Raw genomic sequence first — 23,515 nt, 5'->3', positions numbered from 1 at the left:
TGTTTGCAGGTGACGGTTTATGACTAGGACCAGCCCTCCACTCCCCTGCCCTCCTGTATGCCCTTCAGATCCCCTTCTCTACCACATACCGTGTGGACACGTAGATTCTTATTTAGTAGATTACGGTTCACTGCTGTCATTTGTTTTGGGAGGAGGGTGCTGTCCCAGGTTTAGCAGTCAGAGAGGCCCTGCAAGCTGTCCTTCTGACACTCTCTGTTCTTCTCTAAGTACTTCTTTTTTTAGAACAAGAAGGTGTCCACCCTCATATTTACTCTCCCGCCCTGGCCAGGAGAGTTTGTCCATGGAACGCCACTCCGCTGAGTGGAGAACGGGTTGCATAAACACAGGGTCTGGCATGCGGTATCCTCATCTGTCCGGGCCGCTGTAACAGGACACCGTAGTCTGGGTGGCTTATAAATACCAGCCATTTATTTCTCACAGTTCTGTAGGCAGGACGTCGGAGATCAAGGTCCAGCAGATTCAGTGTCTAGTGAGGGCCGGCCTCCTGGTTCCGAGGCAGCTGTCTTCTGGGTCCTCCCGTGGCTGAAGGGGCGAGGGAGCTCCCTGGGGACTCTTGTGCGGGCACTAATCCCACGCATGAGGGCTCCACCCTCATGACCTGGTCACCTCCCTAGGGATCCACCTCCAAATGCCATTGCATGGGGGGTTAGGATTTCAACACATGGAGTTCTCCACATTCAGAGCTGGGTGATGTGTGTCTGTGTAGATTCAATGGGAGTTTTAACTTTAGATTTTAAGTTTGCTAGATAAAGCCTCCCAAGAAGTAAGGTGATGCATGCACATTACTTAAAAAAAAAAAAAATGAATTAGGTATTGAGGAATAAGTTGGTTGTATGTTTTCTCTATGATTGTTTTTTATTTATTATAAAAAGTAATCGTTTCCAATATGTAAGTATTCAAAATTGACACTGATGCTTGATTGACCATTATTATTATATTATTTGAGAATATTTAGAAAGGCGTTATACTTTTTAGAAATATGAAGTCTCTACGATCCTATGGGAAACCAATTTCACATAAGGAAAAAAGATGTAAGGGAGGACAGTTAAGTCATGAAAAGTTTAATAAAAGAAAATTAAGGAGTTTTGTCCCATTTTTCATTCATTCATTTATTTATTTATTTATTTATTTTTTGTCCCATTTTTCTGCAGTGAACCCACTTGGAGCATAGAATTTGTCATCACATTAAAAAGGGGATATTGGGGGCACCTGGGCGGCTCAGTGGTTGAGCGTCTGCCTTCAGCTCAGGTCATGATCTCAGGGTCCTGGGATCGAGTCTTGCGTCAGGCTCCCTGCTCAGCAAGGAGTCTGCTTCTCCCTCTGCTTGTGCTCTCTCTCTCTCTCTTTCTCTCTCAAATGAATAAATAAAAATCTTAAAAAAAAAAAAAAAAAAAACCAAAAACAGGTTATCAGCAGTACAGAGCATCTAGGGAGCTGCTTATTTAAAAAAAAAAAAAAAAGCAACCCTGCAATCTCTTGGATCCAGAGTGAGTCTCTCTGAAGACACTTTAAATGATGCAGCTGCCAGGCATTTAGAGGATTGAATATCCCCAGGAAGCAATTTGAAGACATTTTCCAGAATTTATCTCTTGTCATATTTGACTTGCTCTTTTTTTATTTTCACCATATTAAAAATCCATGTAAACATTGGGTTCTGGTGGTGCCCATGTGTATATGTGAGCTGTATTCCTAGTGAACAGAGTCAATAATCTTGGCAAATGTGTTGATTATTTCATTTAACTTCCTTTTTAGGAAAAGTAGTTTCACTGTTTACTTATGAAATGGTACCTAAACCCAAAACCCATTTCAAAGAAATGTTTGACTTTTAAGTGTTTTTGTCACTAATAAGACGAGTATGTTTGTTTAATTTGACCTACCCTTGATAATACTAAAGCAAACACCAGTCAGACTGTTTCCTAAATACTTATATTTCCTTCCACCACTCACTACTTTGGAACTTCCAGAAAACGCTTTTGCCGAAATTAAATGCAGTGTTTTATATTTGTGATTTGCTTCCTATTGTTCGGTAGATTATTTCACTGGATTACCTTTCAGTGTTTGCTTTGAGTACTCTTTGGTGCTGTGTAGCTGTATTTGGACAAGTGCTTTTCCTTTTTTTTTTTAAGGAACAGAGCCCTACGTTTTCTTTGTCACTGAACAGCAATGTCAAAAAAATGTAACAATTGTTTTTTTCTCTCTCTGTGATAGGCCTTGTATAATAGCTTATTATTATATTCTGTCCTGTCTTTTCATAATTCCTCCTGAAACGTATCCTTCTTGCTGTCTTGAGGAAGCTTTTGTAAAATTGATCTCATAACTGACATCTTGTTGAATCCATACAGACCACTCACAGATTCCCCACGGAGCCACTAATTTCATGAATATTTCTTTGTGTTATTTGTTCATCCTGTCTAGGATACATATCTGCCCTATCTGCCAAATTTCTTTTCCTTCTCGAAGTCTTAGCTTGATCACATTTTTCTTTAGATTTTCACCCTCCAGGGCAGGAATCCTTTTTTTTTTCCTCCTCTTCTTCATATCACTAGCATCTGGTTTTGTGCTTGATAAATTATTCTGGCTCATTTTGTATTTAAGGATTAAATGGGTATTTACTATCTTCTATTATTCTTTCTTAGGAATTAGATGATTCTGCTTCCATTAATTATTCAAGAATTTCTCATCTTTTCATCACTTTTGATTCAAAACTGACCAAAGAGGATAAACTTGATATTTGAAATTAAACTTTAGTAGATCTAATGGGACTATTGCTTCTTGAGTGACCACAATTTTTACAAAACTCTTCCCAGGAGTTTAAAAAAAAATGTGTTAAGGAGATGATCTTATTTAGAGTGTTGTAATATGGAGATCATTCCTTAATGAGGAATGCTCAGAGCAAAGGAGAAAGCTGGGGTTCCATAGTCAGGTAAGCAACGGTGTCATCAGGGAGTCTTTGGGAACTAAGAATAAGGATAAAGATAGTTTTATCTAGGTTTTGAAGGAGAAAGATGGTGATGGGTCTTTTCTTGAATTATTGGGGAACAAAGTGGTCCTTTGGGGTTAGCTTGTCTTTCAACAAAAGGGGGAGGACCAGCACTGTTCCCCAGGAGTGCAGAGCTCGGCTTCCACGTTGTCAGTGCTACTATTTGTTCAAAGCAAGTGTCATTCCTCCTGAATGATAGAGAGGCAGTCAGAACTTTGGAGGCAAACTAGAGCCTAAGGGTTAGTCTCCTGAGGACTCTTGCCAATACTGGTTCTATCTGTTGAGTGGTGATGGCAAAGGTCAGTTGTTTTAGGGTCCTGGACATTAAGCATCTTACAATAAGCATTCCTAAAATGAAAAGGAATGATATAAATTTATATAGAAGGTTATATTAGAATCTAGAGTCAGGAGCCGAGCCCTGAGGAAGACCAGTCCAGTGGGTCCCAGAGGTCGGTGGAGGAACATCTTTTGGTTTTACAGCATGGCTTACTGTCTTGAGGGTTCTGAGCCAGGTCGTCCACAGGTGTGCTTACCTGTCGTAAAAGGCATGTGTAATCTGAGCATTGTGCCACATTTTCTCATGGCCTGTCCAGAGAGGATCCTGCTCACATGTGGTCACATGGACTTTGGTGCCTGGGGTTTCTTCAAACCAGGGCAGAAGGACCAGTTTCAAGGTCACCAGAGTCCAGACAGAGATCGGGACAGTCGGATGCTAGTTCTCGGTGATGACAAATCAGGTAGGGGAAAATCTGGAACATGAGTTTGAAGGTTGTAGCCAGATAGTGCAGGAAACCAGACAAATTGGAAATTTGGTAAGGATTGATGATTTGGGCAAGGCAACAAGAATGGAGTCAATATGCAAGTAGGGATAGAAACTAGATTTTTACATAGGGGAAAAGGAAGTCAAGGGAGACTCTATCAGAGAAAAATGGAGTTTTCACATCCGTCAGTTCCCTGCAGGGTACAAAGAGGTGCAAAATAACTCAGACAGTGAACATGGCTAGGATCTGATATCCTGGAATGGTGTAGTATAAACAATGCATAGTTTCCCACAGAGACACAATTTTTTTCCCCATAGTCCCTCCTCTAATAATCAAAGAGAGATTATTTATGATCGCAAAATAAGACTGGTCTCATTAGATTTATTTACATAGGTGTAGCAAGAATAGTTTGCAGGAAGTTTTCATAAGGAATCTTAGATTGCACATTTAAAAGCCTCTTGGGGCTGGGAAATCCAGCCAAGCGCTTGCTGTCAGATTCCACCTTCAGTGTCTATACATTTGCACAAATTCTTCTGAAGTACCCAGTATAGCCTACGGAGGTTCTTGGACCTCTACAAAGTGATCTTTTTTGCTCATCTGTTAGTCAGGATCCATGGGAGCCAGGTACCAGGCTTGTTTTCCCCAGAGGGCTTTGGCAAACATTGGTGCCATAAAGTCTACCTTAGTTTCTTGAAAGGATCTGTTCATTGTTGATTAAGTGAGCATCATTCTCAGATATGATCTTGCAGCCCAAGGCCAAGGTTACTTAACCAGTTTATTCGGTTATGTCCTGGTAATGAGGAGGACAGATTCTTTTTGAACCTAGACAAATAATTATATTGCCCTGAAAGTAAGAATACGAAATAATATCGAGTTTCCAAATCCTGGAAGGGTCAGGTAAGGAGACTCAGATAATATTTCTAAATATGTCCTTTCTTTTAGCAAAAGCTTCATTTACCAAACTGTTTTAGGATACAGACAGCATAAGAAGAGCAGGGACTTCCTTATATTTAGAAAGTAGAACATTAAAATATTCCAAATAAAAGCCACAGCCCTTCCTCAGTAGTTCATTTAAGCCTATGTCATTAATTCTCACTTTGCTTGATCTTGGGTTAGTTGTCTCACGAACCCATCTGCTTCTCTCAACCACTGAGCCTCCCAGGTCCCCCCAGCATAGTCCGTTTCCATGGACTTTTAAGAGGATGTTTCTTTTGAAGACCAATCACTCTGGCCTATGGGTGATTACAAGTGCTAGTCAGAGCGCATCATAGTGAAACAAGAAATTGTAGGTGACAAGGGTTCTACATGGCTGTGGCCATTGGATTACTGATAACTCTCAAAAGTGAGAGGTCTGATGAGAATAGAATAATGCACTGATGGGGAGCATTGTTGTAGTTTGAAGACAAAGGCAACCAGAAACGGTATAGTCAACATCTATAAGCATAATAGTTAGCACTGTTTTCAAAGAAGAGCAGATATTATATGTAATTATAAAAAATGGAAGAACATAATCTTTATAGAAAAAAAAAAACCCTTCAGATATAACAAAATGCCCCAAGATATAATATACCCTGGATATCCTAAAAATGTAACTGGAGTAGACCAAGAATATATCAGTATTGTCAAGTCGGGAGATCCTATGAGTCTAGAGTAGGACCTGAATATCTGTAGATCAATAACATTTTACTCACTTAAATTTAACCTGAGGATGACTAAGTGTCATTTCTAATTTGACAACTCCTCCCATACAACTCCTCAATAGTAACATAATCACATTGACTTAATTATTTCTTAATATCTCTCTTTTCATGTGGTGAAGACATCTTCATGATTCTCCAGGTGTCTCTGGGAAATCTCAAAAACAGCTTAGGATTTGAATCTGGGAAGGCGAAATATCAAAAGTTGTCAGGAAATTTTGCTCACTTGATTAAGATAGGATCATAGGTTACTGAGAAACAGTACCTGATTCCTTAAAGTGCCAAAAGATTTTATAAGTCAACATAGGATAACATAACTTTAAAATGCCTTACCTTTTTCTTAAATGACTAGATTTTTGAAATACTCAAGGAAGCAGCAAAGTCAACATAAACCATAAAAGGTTATTCTGGTAAAACACAATCTTTGTTATTCAAACAAGTTACACAGAAAAAAAAAAAAAAAGAATGAATGCACGACACTTTACGTTTTAGGTGAAGGCAGTTAGCAGTAAACCAAGGAAATGAGCCTGTCAATTTGGAGTAAAGTTTGCTAAGGTTTTTGCATATGTTCTAGGTTTTCAAACCCAACATTATAAACTAAGACAAAGTTCATTCCTCCTTTTGTCTTTTTTGAAACTCTTTCATGTTCTGGAGCAACCTGACACTTCAGGACCAATCTCAGGGGTTCTGCAGGGTCAGAAATAATTTCATAATATTTGCGAGATACTGTTAACATGTAGTGGGTATATGGTTGACTATCTCTGAGTGGATCTATGTCGATAGTTATTAAAAACCCATAAAGCTTTCTGGGGTCATCGAGAAGCTGGAAGAGTGCTGTGGGGTTTAGGAACTAAAAACTTCCTCCTTCAGGATAGACCTCTTCTTGTTCTTGAAAAATAGAAGTGGGTACACGTTTGTATTTCTTTCAAAGTATTGCTACTAACTGTAGTGTAAACCACATGTTAATTTTAACTTCTAGCTAAAGTAACCTCTAAAATTAGTTACTAAGGTTATATTTACTAAGGTAGCCTTTGAGAAAATGGGCCCTAAAAATGTAGCACCAGGTGCCTGCATTTGTCCATATTTCATTGTCTCTGTCCCATGTGAAAATAAGAATCAAAAGCATATAGCCTTAAAATTATGTTTAGTCAGTGGGATGCCTGGTGGGTGAAGCATCTGACTTGGGCTCAGGTCTTGATCTCAGAGTCTTGGGATGGAGCCCCGCATCGAGCTCCCAGCTCAACGAGGAGGCTGCTCCTTCCTCCGCCCCTCACCCCACTCATGCTCTCTCTGTGTCTCTCGGATAAATAAAATAAGATAAAATAAAATCATGCTTAGTTATTAGAATTTCTGTGTTCTGTTTTACTAAGCATGAGTATCCATTGAGTAACTCAGTTTAGCATTAGATGATGAATTTGAGTTGCCTAAATATCTTGGAGGTTATCTTAAAGATTTCATAATGTAAAACATGGATGCTGTTAAAGTAAAATTTGTCAAAATAGTGATTCAATTTGGTTAAACACAATTTTATATTTTTTAATAGTCTTAAACATAAAGCAGCAGTAATGCTCACTTAATCAATGAGACTGAAAGGTTGGGAAGAACATGTACCAGAAGAATAAAAATGTACTATGTTATCATATCTGATAGGGAAGGGAGAGCTGTTTTTAATAAACCAAAAATATTCAGCTAATCTCATTTGCCAGAGATTTACCAAAACATGTTAACTTGAGTTCTTAAAACATTTTGAGTTTCTATGAGAAGTTTCTTTTCAATGTTGAAAATACTGGGAGTTCGATTTTCTTAATTTCTGGGGATTTTAGGAAAATTCAATTTATAGGTTATTCTTTCTAAGCCAATTACAATAGAGTTTCTTTAAGAAATTTTATAATCTCATGTGGTAACATCATCTCGTGGTGCTTATCTCAGATGTGTGATACTGGCCTTTCTGAATTGCAGGCATATATGTACAGAGACACACACAGCTTGTAATTTCAATTTTAGGACTTTACTTGTGGCTCAAGCATAATAAACATGGAAGTACAAAACTCTTTCTGGATATCTACTTGGAGGCATGAAATACTTAACAGTTTTGAACTCAAAGTAGAAAAATAAACAGGAAAAAAAAAACCTTTAAGGCAGATTCTTTATCATTTTTCACACAACAAAGATCTCTATAAACAGTCATCCCCTTTACAGAACTAACTGAATGGTCAGATCATAAAACCAAAGGAAGCTGGCACCAGAAATCAAGTAAATGCTCAGAATCAAGATCAAGGACTTAACCATAGTATCAGCAGATAAGAGTCTGGAGCACAAAGGCCCCAGCCGGGCCCTATGTTGGGCACACAGATGGCTGGTCAGGAATGGCACACAGCGACAGTTAAGAGGAACACTCCCATGTGAGCCACATGCCAAAACTTCAAAAAACAAAATGCACAAGAAAATGAAAATCTTTGTATGCATACTGTTGTTATAGGAACGATCTTCCTCATTGAAGAATGTCTCGAAGCAGAGGAAGGGACCCAGCGTTTTACAGAGGCAGGTAGACCAGGGTGTCTATGAGGATGGAGATGGTCTTACCTGAGTCACTGAGGAAGGGCAGGGTGCATCCTGCTAAGAAAACAACATTCGGCTGAGTAAATTCGAACCCCTGAAGGGCTTTCCTAAAACCAGCAGCATCCCATCTAGCAAGAAGACAGGAGCCACCAGGGAGTTGTACAAATTGGAAAGATTTTATTGGAAGGAGTGTAGGGCAAAGAAGTGATTAGCAAAAGAAAAAGGCTTGTTTCAGGCAAGATCACTTTCCCCTAATTGGAAGGGCAGGGGGCCTTACGCAGATTACCTCCTCTTCCTTGGAGGATTGAGAAGGCTCACGTGGCAGATGAGACCTCCCTGATGCTGATCAGAATATTCCTGACTGATGGTTAAGAATGCATTTCTGGGGGAGGTTGAAATTGCACTTAGGTTAGGGATTATCCTGCTTTGGTGACCTAGCCTGGCTCAAGTGTGGTTTTAACACTCCTGCCTTGCAGCATGAGACAGAAGGTCCTCTCAAGTACACTTTTCTCACTACACAGAAAGGTGGGAAGCTCTTTTAACCTGCGCTCTATGTTCTGGGGCAAAGGTGATGTTCAGTGTTGTGGAGAATCAACTTTTAATAGAACAGGGATGCATCTTACAAGAGGGGTAAATCCAGGTCTCAGTAGTAAAGAACTGTTTAATTTTTTTCAACACTGTATACGGCTGCTTCCAATAAATGTTTTGGTCTTTTCCAATAATGGTGAAGAAGGCTTCCTGATTCTCATTAGGTTTGTACCATGTAGACATCATCTTACACTCAGGTTTCCTGGGGAGGGCGTGCAGTGGGTCGGAGCCACATCATCAGGTTACCATCACTAAAGAGAATAAAGTGGCCAGATTTTCCCCCTGCTTTTATTACCATCGGTGAAATGTGACTCACAGTAAAGGTTACATAAATAAATGACTAAGTTAAGAAGTGGTTTGTATTCTCGTGAAACTACATACTGTGAAGGTTATAATTTACAAAACTGCTAGCATTAATATTTACTTTCAACAGAATTATTAATCATGTAACACTCTGGGAGTAATTCATTATCTCATTTCTTAGATGAGACCCGTGAGATAAGGACAGGCCAAGTGCCCTGTCAAATATGGAGACACTGACAAGTGGGCTGCAGAAAGATCTCGTTCTGGGTCTCCTAGCAGCCGATCGTATTTCTTGAATTTTGTATATTCTTTTTGCACGGTTGATTCTTCTACTTTGTATATTTTCCAGTAGTGTTAGCCTTCCAAGATGATGAACAGTACATTGACTTTCACATGTAGAGATTTTATTCAACTCCAGGGAACATGCTGAATGCTAGCTGCACTGGGGCTGTAGCGCGTAACTGTAGGACCTTGATTTGAGTTGTTCTTGCGTTCGTGGTCGTGTGTCTTGCCAATTAAAGGACATGTACCAGAATTGCAGTTTTAAAAGTGTACTATAGGCATTTTTTAAGCAAAGAAAAGGTGAAAGAATCATACAGTGAGGTACTTATCTTAGGGGGCTGTGATCCGGACTTTATTACTAATAAAAAACGAGTGTTAGTTAGTTCATGTTACTAAGGAAGGAAAACTGCTGTGTCCAGTTGCAAGGAGAGCCCAGTGAGTGTATATACTGATAGACTGTTAGGAAGGCCGAATGCCTTTGCTTCCTGGGTGCAAAACGGGCCTGTTCCATTGGACTCCCACCAGGCTGATTTAGCAGGTCAGTAGGCAAAAGTGATACACAGTAAGAGCCTTCGACAGCCTACAGGGCTGTATACAGCTCAAAGACAGTGAGGAACATTCACAGAATCCAACGACTCTAAAGAATGTGTCCTCAGTTTGTAGTTGTCCACTAGTGTCACTGGGTAATCTTTTGTTCTGTCTCAAAATCTTTTTCACAATGTTTCTGTACAAGTGTTTTTTTTTTCTCTTGTGATCAGATTATCTCAAAAAAGGATATTCTTGATTATAAGCTCAGGCTGCTCTCAACCTGATATTGCCTGAGTACAAAGGGGCAGCAAGAGTGTTTGTTGGCCTTCTGCGGGATGCTCCATAAAATCCAGTGCCGTGCTATATTGAACAAATAAAATCAATGTCGGTCTGAACATTTTCTTGAGTGATTTCGGGTTGGCCTTTGTTTCCCTCTGTTATTTGCTTATTTTCCAAGGTTAAATACCAAGCCTGACAACTTTCCACCCATTTTATCCACAGCACCCATTAACTTAGGTGGATTTCTCTTCTGGAGGTCCTCAAAATATCTTAAATGTCTTGCCCATGCCAGAAGTGATCTTCCATTATCTCTGTGAGGCTGGGGTTCTAAGCCAAGTACCAGGATGGTTTTCTTACAGGGACTTTGTAGGCATTGGCTCCCAAGTAAAGCTAGTCTTTATCACCTCCAAATGAGCTAGCCAGACCTGAGTGAGCATCCTTCTCAAATGTGACATTCTAGGCAAGGCCTGCTCTCATCATCAGATTTTCCAGGTATATCCTGGTAAGTTGGAGAACATATTCTGAAACTGTACAGAAATCTGTATTCCCATGGAAGGCAAAGAGACTTAGTGAAAAGATTCCAAATTTTGAGGCAGTCTTTGAAAATCAGGTTTCATCTTAAAATGTTGTATTTCAGTTTATAGAAGCACTGTCTACTATAGTTACCTGAATTACAGAGAGCTTAAAGAAGAAGGGAAGACGCTCATAAAATAGGACCTTAGAGCGGTATCAACAATATTCCAAGTCCACAATCACATTCAACTTCCCTCATCCTATTTGCATTCTGCGACATGTATGGAGTGGGGGTGCAGGTCCCAGCAAGAACAGAGGCAGAAAAAGGAGTACAAAGCAGATTTTTTTTTGAATGGAGTCCTTCAGTTTCTCTGTCTCAAGAGGATCAACCTGATTTTCATGGAGGAAACAAATCTTGAGATGTGGTATAATGTTCCTGAGACACAATAAATATACTAAGAACATGTCAGAATATCAAGAGATTTGACGAGCTTGCATTAGGTCCTGGGCATCTATATTTTTATTAAAAAAAAAAAATCATTGGTAAATCTGACATGCATCCCCAGTTGAAAGCCACTGGCCTACAACATGCTAGATTAAAATGACAGAAGCAAGACCCTCACCAAATTAACAATTTAGTAACTGAGATTATGACACTGTACTACTTTGTCTAGTAGCAGCACAGTAGGACTAAAATATCCTAAATGGAAGAAAACAACACAGCTGTTAGGGAAGCATCTGGCCAGTGTTTTCCCTGAAGATAAAAACATTACGGACGATTAGGTCAATAACCAATATCACGGATATTCCTTGAAGCCTATGATCCTGAAATATTCATATTGATAACATTGTACCTGTTAAATACTCACCTAGACAGGCTGAGTGGTCCTTCTGATTTCACATGGAACTTTGCAGTCATGACACAACCCTACAGTTGTCCTACAAGTGAAAAACCATGTTTTTGTCATTTCTAAGAATTCTTTGAGAAATCTCAAGGCTAGTTTTAGGTGTCAGTGATATCCTCCAAGTTTTATTTTTATATATTTAGGATCCAGTTTAGAGAAGGCAAACATAAAAAATGTTACCAGATGAGATTCACACAAATCCTTAAGAGAGGATCACGTGTGCCTGAGAAACAATACTGGGTAAGTTATTTAATCACAGTCTTAAGAAAACATTTAAAAACAAGCATAGACTGTAACCTAAGTGAACAAACTTTATTTTCTTAATCATAAGCATCAAGTAGTCAACATAAAGGAGAGAGAATTATCCTTTTAAAACATGGTCTTGGCTCTCCAAGCAGATTATACAGAAAATTAGGACCGATCTTTTTCTTTATAGGCAGTCATCAGTAACCATAAAAACAGCCCATGGACATCAGGCATAACTGACTAAAATTTTTACATACTTTGAGCTTTCCTTCACACTCAAGTATTATAAACCGAAGCCAGTTAAGTCAACTCTCCCAGTTTTGTTGTTCAATATGCATTTTCTTATCCTGTAGCAAACTGACACTAAATCCCAGAGCTGCGTTCCTGTAGTCACAACAACTTAATAGTAACAGTGAGATATTTCCGTTAACAGGCAGTGTGTTCTTCTTGCCATCTTTAAGTGCACCGATAAATATTTTAAAGTTTTTCAGTTTTAATTTCTCTGATGTTAAATATTGATGGTCATTTCCACATCAATGAAAGGTTCTTTGGGTTTCTTAATGAGTCCCAATAGCAAAAAGGAGTCCAGAAACCATAAAACCTGAAAACCACTGCTTAAAGAAATAGAAAATAATGTATTAAAAAAAAAAAACAGACACACAATTGTATTCCTCTGTCAGCATTATTTTTAGTGTAACCTTAACCACTCATATTAATTATATTTTTTTTAGCCAAACTTAGTAAGTTCTGTTTCACAGAAAACTGAGGCGAACAATGGAGTAATGTCCATTTTCCCCAAGCATGTTAGCAGACCAGCAAGGCTTACATCATACTGTCCTACCTCCATGTCTCTTTTATATCCTTTTAAATTTGGAAAAATGAATATGCTTATCAACATGACCCAAAGATAGAGCTCTGTATTGCATATAAAAATAAGCAAAAATATATTAAAAAATAGAACTCTGCTTAGTAATCAGTGTTTCAGTATTCTCTCTTACAAAATTACTGAGTTATCCAAAAATTTTTAAAAATTTATTTAGAAAGAGAGAGAGAGAGAGAGAGCACATGGTGGAGGAGCAGAGGGAGAGAGAAAGAAAGTCCCAAGCATACTTGGTGCTGAGCACAGAGCCACACGCAGGGCTTGATCCAAGACCCTGAGATCATGACCTGAACCGAAACTGAGAGTTGGTCACTCAACCGAATGTGCCACTCAGGCATCCCGTATCCAACAATTTTTAAATTAATATCTGCCTAAGGCTTATGTTACCTAATATTAAAATATAAACTGAAGCATATTAAAACATTTTAGAGTTTATTTGGGCAAAACTTGATTTGAATAAGGTAGTAACAAACAGAAGTGGTTAGGAGTGCACCAAAGCCATGAGCTAGGGGAAAGACTCATAGAGCAGAGGTGGAATCTAAGCAAGGAAATTATTTAATTGGCTGTAGCTTAAGCAGTTGCCTTATATGGGAAAGCTTAGTTGGCTATTTGTGATTGATTGTTCTTAGGCTTTTATTTCTTTTTTTTTTTTTTTTTTTTTTTTTTTTATTTATGATAGTCACAGAGAGAGAGAGAGAGAGAGGCAGAGACACAGGCAGAGGGAGAAGCAGACTCCATGCACCGGGAGCCCGATGTGGGATTCGATCCTGGGTCTCCAGGATCGTGCCCTGGGCCAAAGGCAGGCGCCAAACCGCTGCGCCACCCAGGGATCCCAGGCTTTTATTTCTTAACCTTAAGTAGTTTACAGGCTCTGGTTTTGGTCTGCTTATGTAGGCTACTTAGCTTTAAAGCTAAGGCTTTAAAGCCACCTCAGTCTAATGGCCTCCTTGTTTAATTAATCTAACATTAGAGATCCTGGAAATTATCTTCACATTGACGTATTATGAAACACAATCAGTATTGATATAAAAATTTTGTTAGGATAATGATTTGTCACAAATTTACATTTTTAAAAATAATCTTTAAACATTGTACAAGAGTAATCTTTATTTGACCAGTAAACCCATCTAAGTCTAGGAAAAATAAACTCCAGTAGAATAAAATGTATGTTTATATTATACTTAACATGGAGAATTCAGATAAGACATAACTGTTTTCATTAAGCCAAAATTATTACACTAGTGGTAATTTCTAAACACATTAACTATGTGAATTTGAATTTTTAAAACATTTCTGAGTTAGTTATAATTTCAGCCACTGGTCAGGAATAAAGACAGAAATACTAAAACCAGTCCAGATTTCAAGGAGCTATCCTCCTTCCTTGGGGACATGAATGTCTTAATTGATTTTAGCTCCAAAATGGGCAAATAAGCAGAAGAAAAAAAAAAAAAAGGCTAATAAACCCAGTCCTCTACGGTCTCTTACCAAAAAAGAATAAATCTCTATAATCCATTAATTAATTTATATAGAACACCAAGTAGTCAGACCATAAAACCGCATTCCTAAGCATTCTCATAATGGAGAATAATTCATCCATTAATGAAACAAAACAAAACAAGTGGAGAGGAAAATTAAAATTAGTGAAAAAGAGCCAGCAAAGTTCTATTGCCACTTGGCATTCAGCGCCGGGAGCCAATAATAGACCGTCCTGGGCTCAAGCTGCCTGTGGAGTGTCCTCTGTCTGACAGAAGCAGCTAATCTTTAGCAGATGAATCTGTTGGGCATCTTGGTGGAAACCTTCCTAACTGGTGAAAGATAATGTTATAAAGATACACGTGACTTTCCCACTAATAGAAAATAAATACGTTAGCAATTTTATTTAACTCATTAGCCAGTGATGAGACTGGGAAGTTGTTTTGTCCTCTTCAAAGGAGAATCCACAGAGGAGACCTGTTAATGGACCCTGAGCAGTGCTGACATGGCTTTGTCACCAGTAGGAAAGGGAGGTCAATCAAATGTCCACTGGTCAGACTTTGAGTTTCTAGAGACAAGAATAATTTGCATTCCTATCAGTTTTCTACAGCTACTAGAGTTGTAAAATAAGCTCAAAGACAATGAAAGGTATAAACCCCATAGAAGCTGATGACCTTTATGAACAACGCACATGGGTATTCACTGAAGACACCCAGTAATCTTCTGTTCCACTTTAGTTTACACTTTTCTCCTCCAGCCTTGATTTTACAAGGAACTCTTTTAAATATTTACTCCATCATGTATCTATTTCTCCATCCACCAACCATCTTATTTTGTTATTCATTTTTAAATAAGTGGCAGATACCAATCCACATCATCGTGTAAGGAGCTTCCTTGGTTAATCAAGGGAATTATATTGGATGTATTTTCTAATGTGTCATTTATAAGGACAGATAAGTAAATACACTTACTCTTAATAACAGCATTACTCCTTTTGTTTCATCCCCGTATTTCAGGCCAGGACCATTTGTCACAGTAGCCTGAACTGTGTGCTCACCATCATGGCACTTGTTAGCATGGGCCTCGAGGGAGAGCTTTTATGTAAATAAAAAAAAAAAGTATTTAAAAACTTATTAAAAAGAACTTTACAGTTCCAATTAGTAGCAGATGCTAAACCATATGTAAGCAGTCCTGAGCTGATGTGGGCTTCTGTGTGCAAGAGGTTAAAGCATTTGATTGACCCAGGCCACAGGAGCATGAGCATTATTGTGTATGTGTGACTGAGGCAAGGCTAGAAACCTTAAGAAATGGCTCTTCAGCTTGCAAAAAATGCCTTCTTACCCTCTTCTTCCTCAGAAGTCCCTAAGCACGATGGCACATTTAGAGGTCTGGTAGCTAAACTAGGAGAATAAACTTCTGGAGGGAAGCATTTTTAAAATTTTTTCCCCTACTCCTCTGCCTCATGTTCTGGATTATTTTGGGATTGGTTTGGGTATAGTATCTCAGTTTCTATCTCTTGGGCTGCTTGAGCTGGTTTTTTTGTTTGTTTGTTTGTTTGTGTGTTTTTTTTTTCCCCAGGAACATAAAGTTTTTTTCTTTGATATATGCTTAAATGTTTATTTTTTAAGTGATGTAACTTTTCAAAAAATGTATTAAAGTTAATTTCTGTGGGAAAAAATGTTTTTTATATTTCTGACTGTTTTTTCTTCCTTCTCTTTTGAAATCTCTAGCCAACGAGAACATTAGTCATGACAGGCATGCCATCTGAGTAAGTATTCATTGTTTTGATAACTTTCTACTCAATGTAAAATTTTAGATTTTTCTTTTATATACTGCGGTGCTGTGCTTTTAGGGCAGCTTGTAGCTTTGCACTGTTTTGCTGTTAATCATTGATACTAGAGTTAGAAGAACCCTGGAAATAAAAATAAAAAGGTAGTTAGAAGACTATGAACAGTTTATCATTGAAGACTTTTTGAGTTGATTAAATAGCATTAAGAGGTATTATAGTATTTTGCTGTTCGGCTTCTTGCTTCATATATACTGTCTCTGCGTATCCACCACTTGTACCCTGTGGAAGTTCAATAAATGGAGCACCACTGGCTGAGTCCCTCAAAGTTCTTAAAGAAACACCTTGCTGGGAAGCTTTCTACAACTATATTATGTCACTATCTACACATTTTGTGAAAGAGTTAATAGCTTGCTGGCACGCTCTTATCATCCTCCTTAAACATTTAACACAATATATAGCACATCCAACAAAAATACAGCACTATATTCTTTGTAACAGATTTTTGAATTCCTATTTAAAGGGGAAAACCATGTGTTGCTTTTTTTTTTTATATCAATCATATGTTTTAAGGTTTTAAAGGCATTCATCAAAACACTGGGACATTTCAGTGAAAAATAGCCTGCGAAAAAGTGCATGCTTATGATACTTTCTGTTGCAGGACCCTTTTTCTACCCATGGCATATGATATCAAAAGGACCAATAGTTCAAACACCATACATTAGCTAGTGAAAAAGGAGCACACTCACAATTTTTGTTAATCTCTTGTGAAATACAAGAAACATCCTAAATAGTCTATTATGAAAGTGAAAATTGAGTATGGTGGGTGTAATGCTTTTTAAAGTCCATATTTTTTTTGCCCCTAGTATAAAATACATTAGTAAATAGTTGTCTTCTCAAAGTTTTGAAAATCAAACTTTTCATTTAGGCCATATTCTTTTTTTATGTTTCTTCCCCACATGTACTTCTTGTCCGAAGCTAAGGACAAGACCTAGAGGTTGTAATGCTACGTTGATTAGCCATGTCTCAAAGAGACACTTGTTGTTGATTAACACTTCCAACAAATAGCTGGCAGCTGCCAGATTTGGAATAAGGAAAATCATCGATCTGCAGAGATGAAGGGCCTGGGGAGCATATGGTTTAGAGCTTTTCACTTCCTTATGCTTTTGTTTTCTTTGCATTTCCCCCAAATTTAATATTTTCCATCACCCCGATAAGCACACATTCTCTGGTTGAAGTGGTGATAGGGCCCGGGTCTTGACCCATTCGTCTCTTTTGGCCCTAGTGGTCTCTAAGAATTTAAACTGTGATATCGTTCCGCCCTTTCATTTCACATGTAAAGAAATAGGTCTTGAGCTTGACATACCCAAGACGGCTGGAGAGAGACCTGAGAAGTACTGTGAGGTAGACGCAGTGTGATTAGAAGTGGTCCATGCATGTGTGAGAACAGCCAGCTTCTTTCTCATCATAATCACTTTTGGAGAGGAGAGAAATTTATCTCTTAACCCACCGTGTACGTCATAGCGTGGCTCAGAGAGCACTTCACGTCATCTGTATTTCACTGGGGATTTCCAAAACTTGCTGGGAGGGAGAGGGAAATGCGATGTGTAGGAACCAAAGGCTTTAGTAAGGAGGTCGTAAAGGGAAGACAAGAAGAATGGTGAGCGATTTGGGAAGGAAATTAGGTGGGAAGAATATTTCTTCACAGGTACTTGAGACACTAATGACAGACCATAAGATAAACAATGATGGGCTTTGTAAAAATAAGGAACCTCTGCCAAATTTGCCCTAAGATTTGACCTGATAATGTAATGGAAAAGGCCCTTCCTCCCACTTACTAGAAAAAAACAAAACAAAACTGTGAGTTCAATTAAATGTTATATTTCAAATAAAATAAGCAAGGGATAAGCTTGGTCCTGACCGTCCATAGGTTGGTTCAGATCTGTGAAGTAACCATGGTGGGAATGGCAGGGGCCCATTTCTGATGCTGGCTGTGTTCTGGCCCGGGGACATGTGGGAAGCCACTTCCAGCCTGGGGAAGCTTTGCCAGCAATTAAAATAGACAGTTGGATTTGAGAACTGAAGTTTTTTTATTTCCCCAAGTTTTAAGTCATTGATCATAAAGAAATTAAAACATGAGCTCCATACCTGAGATCAACGTAGAATTTTAGCTTTCTAGCTTTTTAAAAAAAACTATTATTCAGTGTAATCACCTTGATGTTCATATGTAGGAAACATAGTTATTGTGTTGAATCCCCCCCCCCCCCCCATTTAACAGAGAGCAGAACATCGTTGTCCAGGTTGTGAATAAATTGAAGGGCTTTTCCTTTGCCCGGGAGGTGTGTGAAACTACCACTCACGTGCTGTCTGGGAAGCCTCTGCGAACTCTGAATGTGCTGCTGGGAATCGCCCGTGGCTGCTGGATTCTCTCTTATGAATGGGTAAGCTGTTATGTAAGCAGATGTTGGAAGTGTGTATATTCAAACAAGAAGGTGTTTTGATAGATGTGGTCATCCTGAGGCAGTGACACTAGATCACTAGGTTCACATTCATGTTAATTTGCACACTTTCCCGTGAGCAGTGGATCCCGTTCCTGTTCTCTCCTTGACCTCTTCTCCTTTTGGCCCATCACCTTCAGCCACGCTGATCCCTTGGGAACCCAAGTGTGGTGAGGATCGAAAACAGAAGAGTGGCCTCCTGGATACAGACCTCAGCACTGGCAGGAGTAAGATTAGAACAGGCTTGGAATGAAAACACAAAATGCGTGTTCTCACAGTCAAATGAACTTTCTTCTGTGTTTGACCAAGAAATAATGTGACCTATGTTAGCGATGGTTTCAAAAGCCAAAAGAATTCAGTGATTGTTTTTACAGATGGATTTACTTAGGATGAAACATGTTCATTTAATCCCATTTGGATATGTTTTATCTTACGCATATCTATCTGTAACATTACTTACCCTTATTTCTGTGCATTAAAGGTAGTTTTTTTTTAAAAAAATCACTATTTTCATTATTCACAGAAATTGAGATTGTTGTTACTTTTTCTATTTTTACTTTGATCCACAACCTGTGGTCCCTCCAAAGCATTGCTTCTTGTGAGTACTGTCATTTGTTACTTGTGTTACTGTATTGAATCTGCTACATCTCCACCCTCCAGCTTCCCCCCCAAGAATGTATTATATTAATATTGTGTTAATTTAAACCAGTAGAATTATAATATGCAAACAAACTACAGATGTATTTTTAAGAATGGCTGTGGCCTTTTTCCTCTGTTATGACTTAACCCTGCAGCTCTCTGGCATAAGACATTTGCGCCATTAGTCCTTTAAGTCACGAAGCAGAAAAGTTTGAAATTCCCTGCAAAAAGTACTATTTGCACTGGTGGCAGTTGGGCACCACCTTATCTAATTATCTATTTGTGCCGATCCATGTTTCTTTGTAAGAAATACCATTTATAACTCCAGCTTCCATGAATCCATGAGCTGTCTTCCTTCTCTTCAATTCACAATGTTTCTGTTTCTGTATCAGTCCACTCTTCCTTCCCCCATGTCTCAGAGGAAAAAAAATATTCTTTGTCATTTATGAAGATATACATCTGTGCTTGATTGTGTGTCCCATCTATTCTTCTGGGACTTTGAGCAGAGAGGTCAGAAACGGGAATCAGTATTTACTGTTGCCGTGTGTGAAGACCAGTTCCCTCGATGCCTCCATGTTTCTGCTCAGTGTACTGCCAATATTCTCCCACTAATCATCATAGGAACAGAGCCAGATGCAGATTTAGCGTATGCTAACTATATGTGGGATTAACCACCACACATGAGAAAGGCAGGATGTGGACGTGTTATTTGGTGAACTTCCAGTGCTCATGCGGAGTCCGGGCCATCTGGTCACATGCATGAATGAATGAAGTACAAATGCAATAAGGTAAGAAAATGAAATAAAAGACATTTAGGTTAGAGAGGAAGAAATGGAACTAGTTCTCTTCATAGACACCATGATTCTGCATGTAGGCAGTCACAGGAATTCTACAAAAAAGCTCTTAGAACAAATTGCCAAGATACAAGGGTCGACATTGAAATACTCAAGTGTAAATCTGACGTAAAAATGTGTGCAGGATCTATATGCTGAAAACTATAAAACACTGGTTAAAAAAAAAAAAAACTAAAGAACTAATAAGTGTCTCTCACATACTATGTTCATGGATTGGAAGACTCAGTATAATTAAAATGTCACTCCTCCATAAAACAATCTGTAGATTCAATACATTCCCAATTAAAATCTTAGGAGAATTCTTTGAAGATATAGACAAGCTGATTCTAAACTACACACACACACACACACATACACACACACACAAGGAGGGAGAGGGAGACAGGAACTAGCATAACTAAAACAATTTTGAAAGAGAAGAACAAAGTTGAAGGACTAGCATTATCTGATTTTTAAGGTATCCTTTAAAGCTTTTGTAATTAAGGCAATTCAGTGTCTGGGAAAAGATAGACATAATGAAACAGAATGGAGAGTCTAGAAATAGGCCCACAAATAAAGCCCACTGGCTTTTGACAAGAACCAAAAGCAGTTCAGTGGAGGAAAGTAAGTCTTTTCAGTAAAAGGTGTTGGATATCAACCAAAACTGGACCTGTGTCTCACACCATATACAAAGATTACCTCCAAATGGAACGGACTAATATACAGAATGATACAACTCTAAGAAGTATACATACGGTATGACACAGGTTTAGGTGGAGAGTTCTTTTGTTTTTTAATTTTATTTATTTATTAGAGAAGAGGGAGAGAGAGGGAGGAAGCATGACCAGGGTGAGTGGCAGAGGGAGAGGAAGAAGCAGACTCCCTGCTGAGCAGGGGGCCTGATACAAGGCTTGATCCCAGGATGCTGAGATGCTGGGATCTCAGATGCTTAACCTACTGAGCCACCCAAGTGCCCCCAGAGTACTTAGATACAACAGAAAAAGCATGATGTGTGAAAGAAAAAGTGATAAGTGATACTCCATCAAGTGTAAAAACTTCTACTCTGTGAAGAATATCCTAAGGAAGCCAGTAGAAGACATTTGCACATCTCATCTAACAAAGACTTAAATCCAAAATATATAAAGAACTCTCAAAACTCAAAAATAAGAGACAACCAAAGAACAAATAGCCAAAAGCATCTTTTTGAACAGTCTACTGAAGATACGCAGATGAAAAGATGTTCAGCGTCGTTAGAGAAATACGATTTACAACCACAGTGAGATACTACCACGGATTTAACAGAATGGCTAGATTACAAAGCATGTCGACAGTCCTCTAGCAAAGGATGCAGAGCATTGTATACTGCTGGTGAGGGTGGAAAGTGGCACAGCCATTCTGAAAAACAGTTGGGAAATTTGATGTGATGTAACTGTATACTCACCATGTCACTTGGCGAACCTGCTCCTAGGTATCTGCCCTCGAGAAATGAAAGCTCTCGCTTGCACAAAAACATGTCCATGAATGTCATGAATATTTGTAACAGCTTTCTTTATAATCACCAAAACCTGGCAACAGCACGAATGTCCCTCAGTGGGTAAAGAGATAAAGGAACCATCCTTCCCTACTGTGGAATATGGCTCAGTAATAAAGGACAACTCTGTAGGGGCAGCTGGGCGGCTCAGATGGTTAGGTGTCCAATTCTTGGTTTCTGCTCAGGTCATGATCTCAGGATTGTAAGACCGAGTCCCACCTCAGGCTCTGCATTCAGCGAGGAGCCTGCTTGGAGTCCTTTCTCTCTTCTTCTTCCTTCTCTTTTGCCCCTCCTCCTTTCTCTCTCTCTCAAATAAATAAAGTTTTTTTTTTTTTCCTTAAAGACAATCATGTTACTAGTCACAACTTGGATGAATCTCTTGCATTGTGGACTGCCTGCTGGTGAACCAGCTGACCTCAGGATAGCATGGTCCTCTTCTCCATTTGCAGGGCTGCCCAGACTCTACTCCCACCAGATGCACCCCCTTCTCTTGTGCATCCCCTTCTCCCACAGGACCCCAGGCCTCCAGGGGTTGGACTGCTGGGGTTCCCAGACAGCTCCTATAAAGTCAGCCCTCCGTGTCCAGTCTTCAAGGCACTGACAACTACCATGAGAGTGGAATCCCGAAGGCAGGAACAGTATGTTTGAGGAACAATAAGAAGGTTTGGTTGGGGTTCACCAAGAGAAAAAGTAGAAGATGAGACAAGAGAGCCAGTGGGTAAAGGGAACCTGGACCACAGTAGGGTGTTTGGATACTATTTCTGTGTCATGAGGAGCTATCAGAAAGTTTCTGTGCAGGGAACAAGGTGCTCTGACCTGTGTTTTTCAAAGGATGGTGGCCTGCTGCATAGGGAGCTCACCATGGGGAAGAAGGACTAGCATCAGGGAACCCGCTGGCAGACTGTCTTCTTAGTTTCCCAGTGAGAGAAAAACCGCAGCTTGGACTGGGTGGCAAGACACAGTCTGATGTGGATAATACTGTGAGGCCGGAGTGCAGCAGCTTTCCCATGGGTAGGCTGCAGGTTGTGAGGGGAAGGAGGTGCAGGCAGTGCTGGTGCCCGTGACCCGAGCAGCTGTGTAACAGTGGTTACAAGGACAGTTCAAAGATCCTTTATGATTGAAGAGGAATACATTAGGGTGGGCTGCCCTTTCAGCCTGTGCACCAAGATAGGCCTCGTGAACCTGGAGAGACACCAGTGCCAGGGCCAGACACCGCCTAGACGGCACGTCCTGTCCCAGCACCAGGAGCACCTGGACGGTGAGTCCAGCACAAGGGCCCTTGCTCCCCCTGGCTCTCACTAGCTGGGTACCCGGTGATGGTTGCACCAGGAGCCTGCATGTGACCCACGGATCCTTGCCAGATGCTCAGCCAACTCGGCCAGAAGCAGCTCTCTTAAACAAGCACAAGGTGACATCACCTTGAATAATTTCTTCTCCTGCGGGGTCCATGGGACTGTATTCATTTTCTCTGGCTGCTGTAACAAATCACCACAGATTTACTGGCTTAAAAATAGCACAGATTTTTTTCTCTTATGATTTTGGAGGTCAAAAGTCCAAAATAGGTTTCACTGGGCTCAAGCCCTGGTGTGTTGTCAGGGCCACATTCCTTCTGGAATCTCAAGGGGAGAGTCTGTTTCCTGACTTTTCCAGCTTTAAAGGCCACCTGCATTCCTTGGCCTGTGGCCCCTGGCAGCAATCAAGTCCTTCTGACTTCTGCTTCTCTTGTCACACCTCCTCTGATTTCTTGCCTCTTTCACTTATAAGGACCCTTGTGGTCTCATGAGGCTGACCTGGATAATCCACAATAGCTCCCCATCTCCCTGACTTCACTGCCCCTGCAGTGTCCCCTTCACCATGGAAACATGGGACATGCTCACATTTTCTGGGGCTCAGCTGTGGACAGCTTTGAGAGGGTTCATCATTCTGCAGTCCCACAAGTACAAATGTATTAATTCCATAAGCCCCATATCAAATGCTTCACGGCACCTCTGGTTGGTGACTTTTAAGTGGTGTGAATTCTGTAAGGATGCGCTTTAAGAAAGCTGAGAGCGGCGCAGAGCGTGGATGGCCATGTGGAGAGGAGGTGATGTATCTACAAGCCAGGGAACACCAGGGATTTTCAGCAGCCAAGGGCATCTCGGACCAGAGTCTCCCTGAGGGTGTCCGGAAGGAAGCGGCTCTGCCAATACACCGATTGAGGACTTCTTGTTGTC

At 39.8% G+C, this 23,515-nt stretch overlaps 1 protein-coding gene across 12 annotated transcripts in view; it reads left to right on the top strand.

Moving 5' to 3' along the window:
* Positions 1-23,515, top strand: part of MCPH1 (microcephalin 1) — a 233,475-nt gene that overhangs the window by 65,688 nt on the left and 144,272 nt on the right. For 7 of the 12 annotated variants that reach the window (XM_025445645.3, XM_025445646.3, XM_025445643.3 and 4 more), the window contains exons 10-11: positions 15,746-15,783; positions 18,080-18,242. In XM_025445645.3, the coding sequence (XP_025301430.1) occupies positions 15,746-15,783; positions 18,080-18,242 (201 nt within the window). The remainder of the gene's footprint in view (positions 1-15,745; positions 15,784-18,079; positions 18,243-23,515) is intronic. The other 5 variants (XR_007402838.1, XM_049095296.1, XM_049095294.1 and 2 more) reach the window with 1 other exon arrangement.

This window comes from Canis lupus, chromosome 16 (assembly GCF_003254725.2).
Source record: "Canis lupus dingo isolate Sandy chromosome 16, ASM325472v2, whole genome shotgun sequence".
Classification (NCBI taxonomy): Eukaryota; Metazoa; Chordata; class Mammalia; order Carnivora; family Canidae; genus Canis; species Canis lupus.
This window is presented reverse-complemented; position numbering and strand designations above follow the sequence as displayed.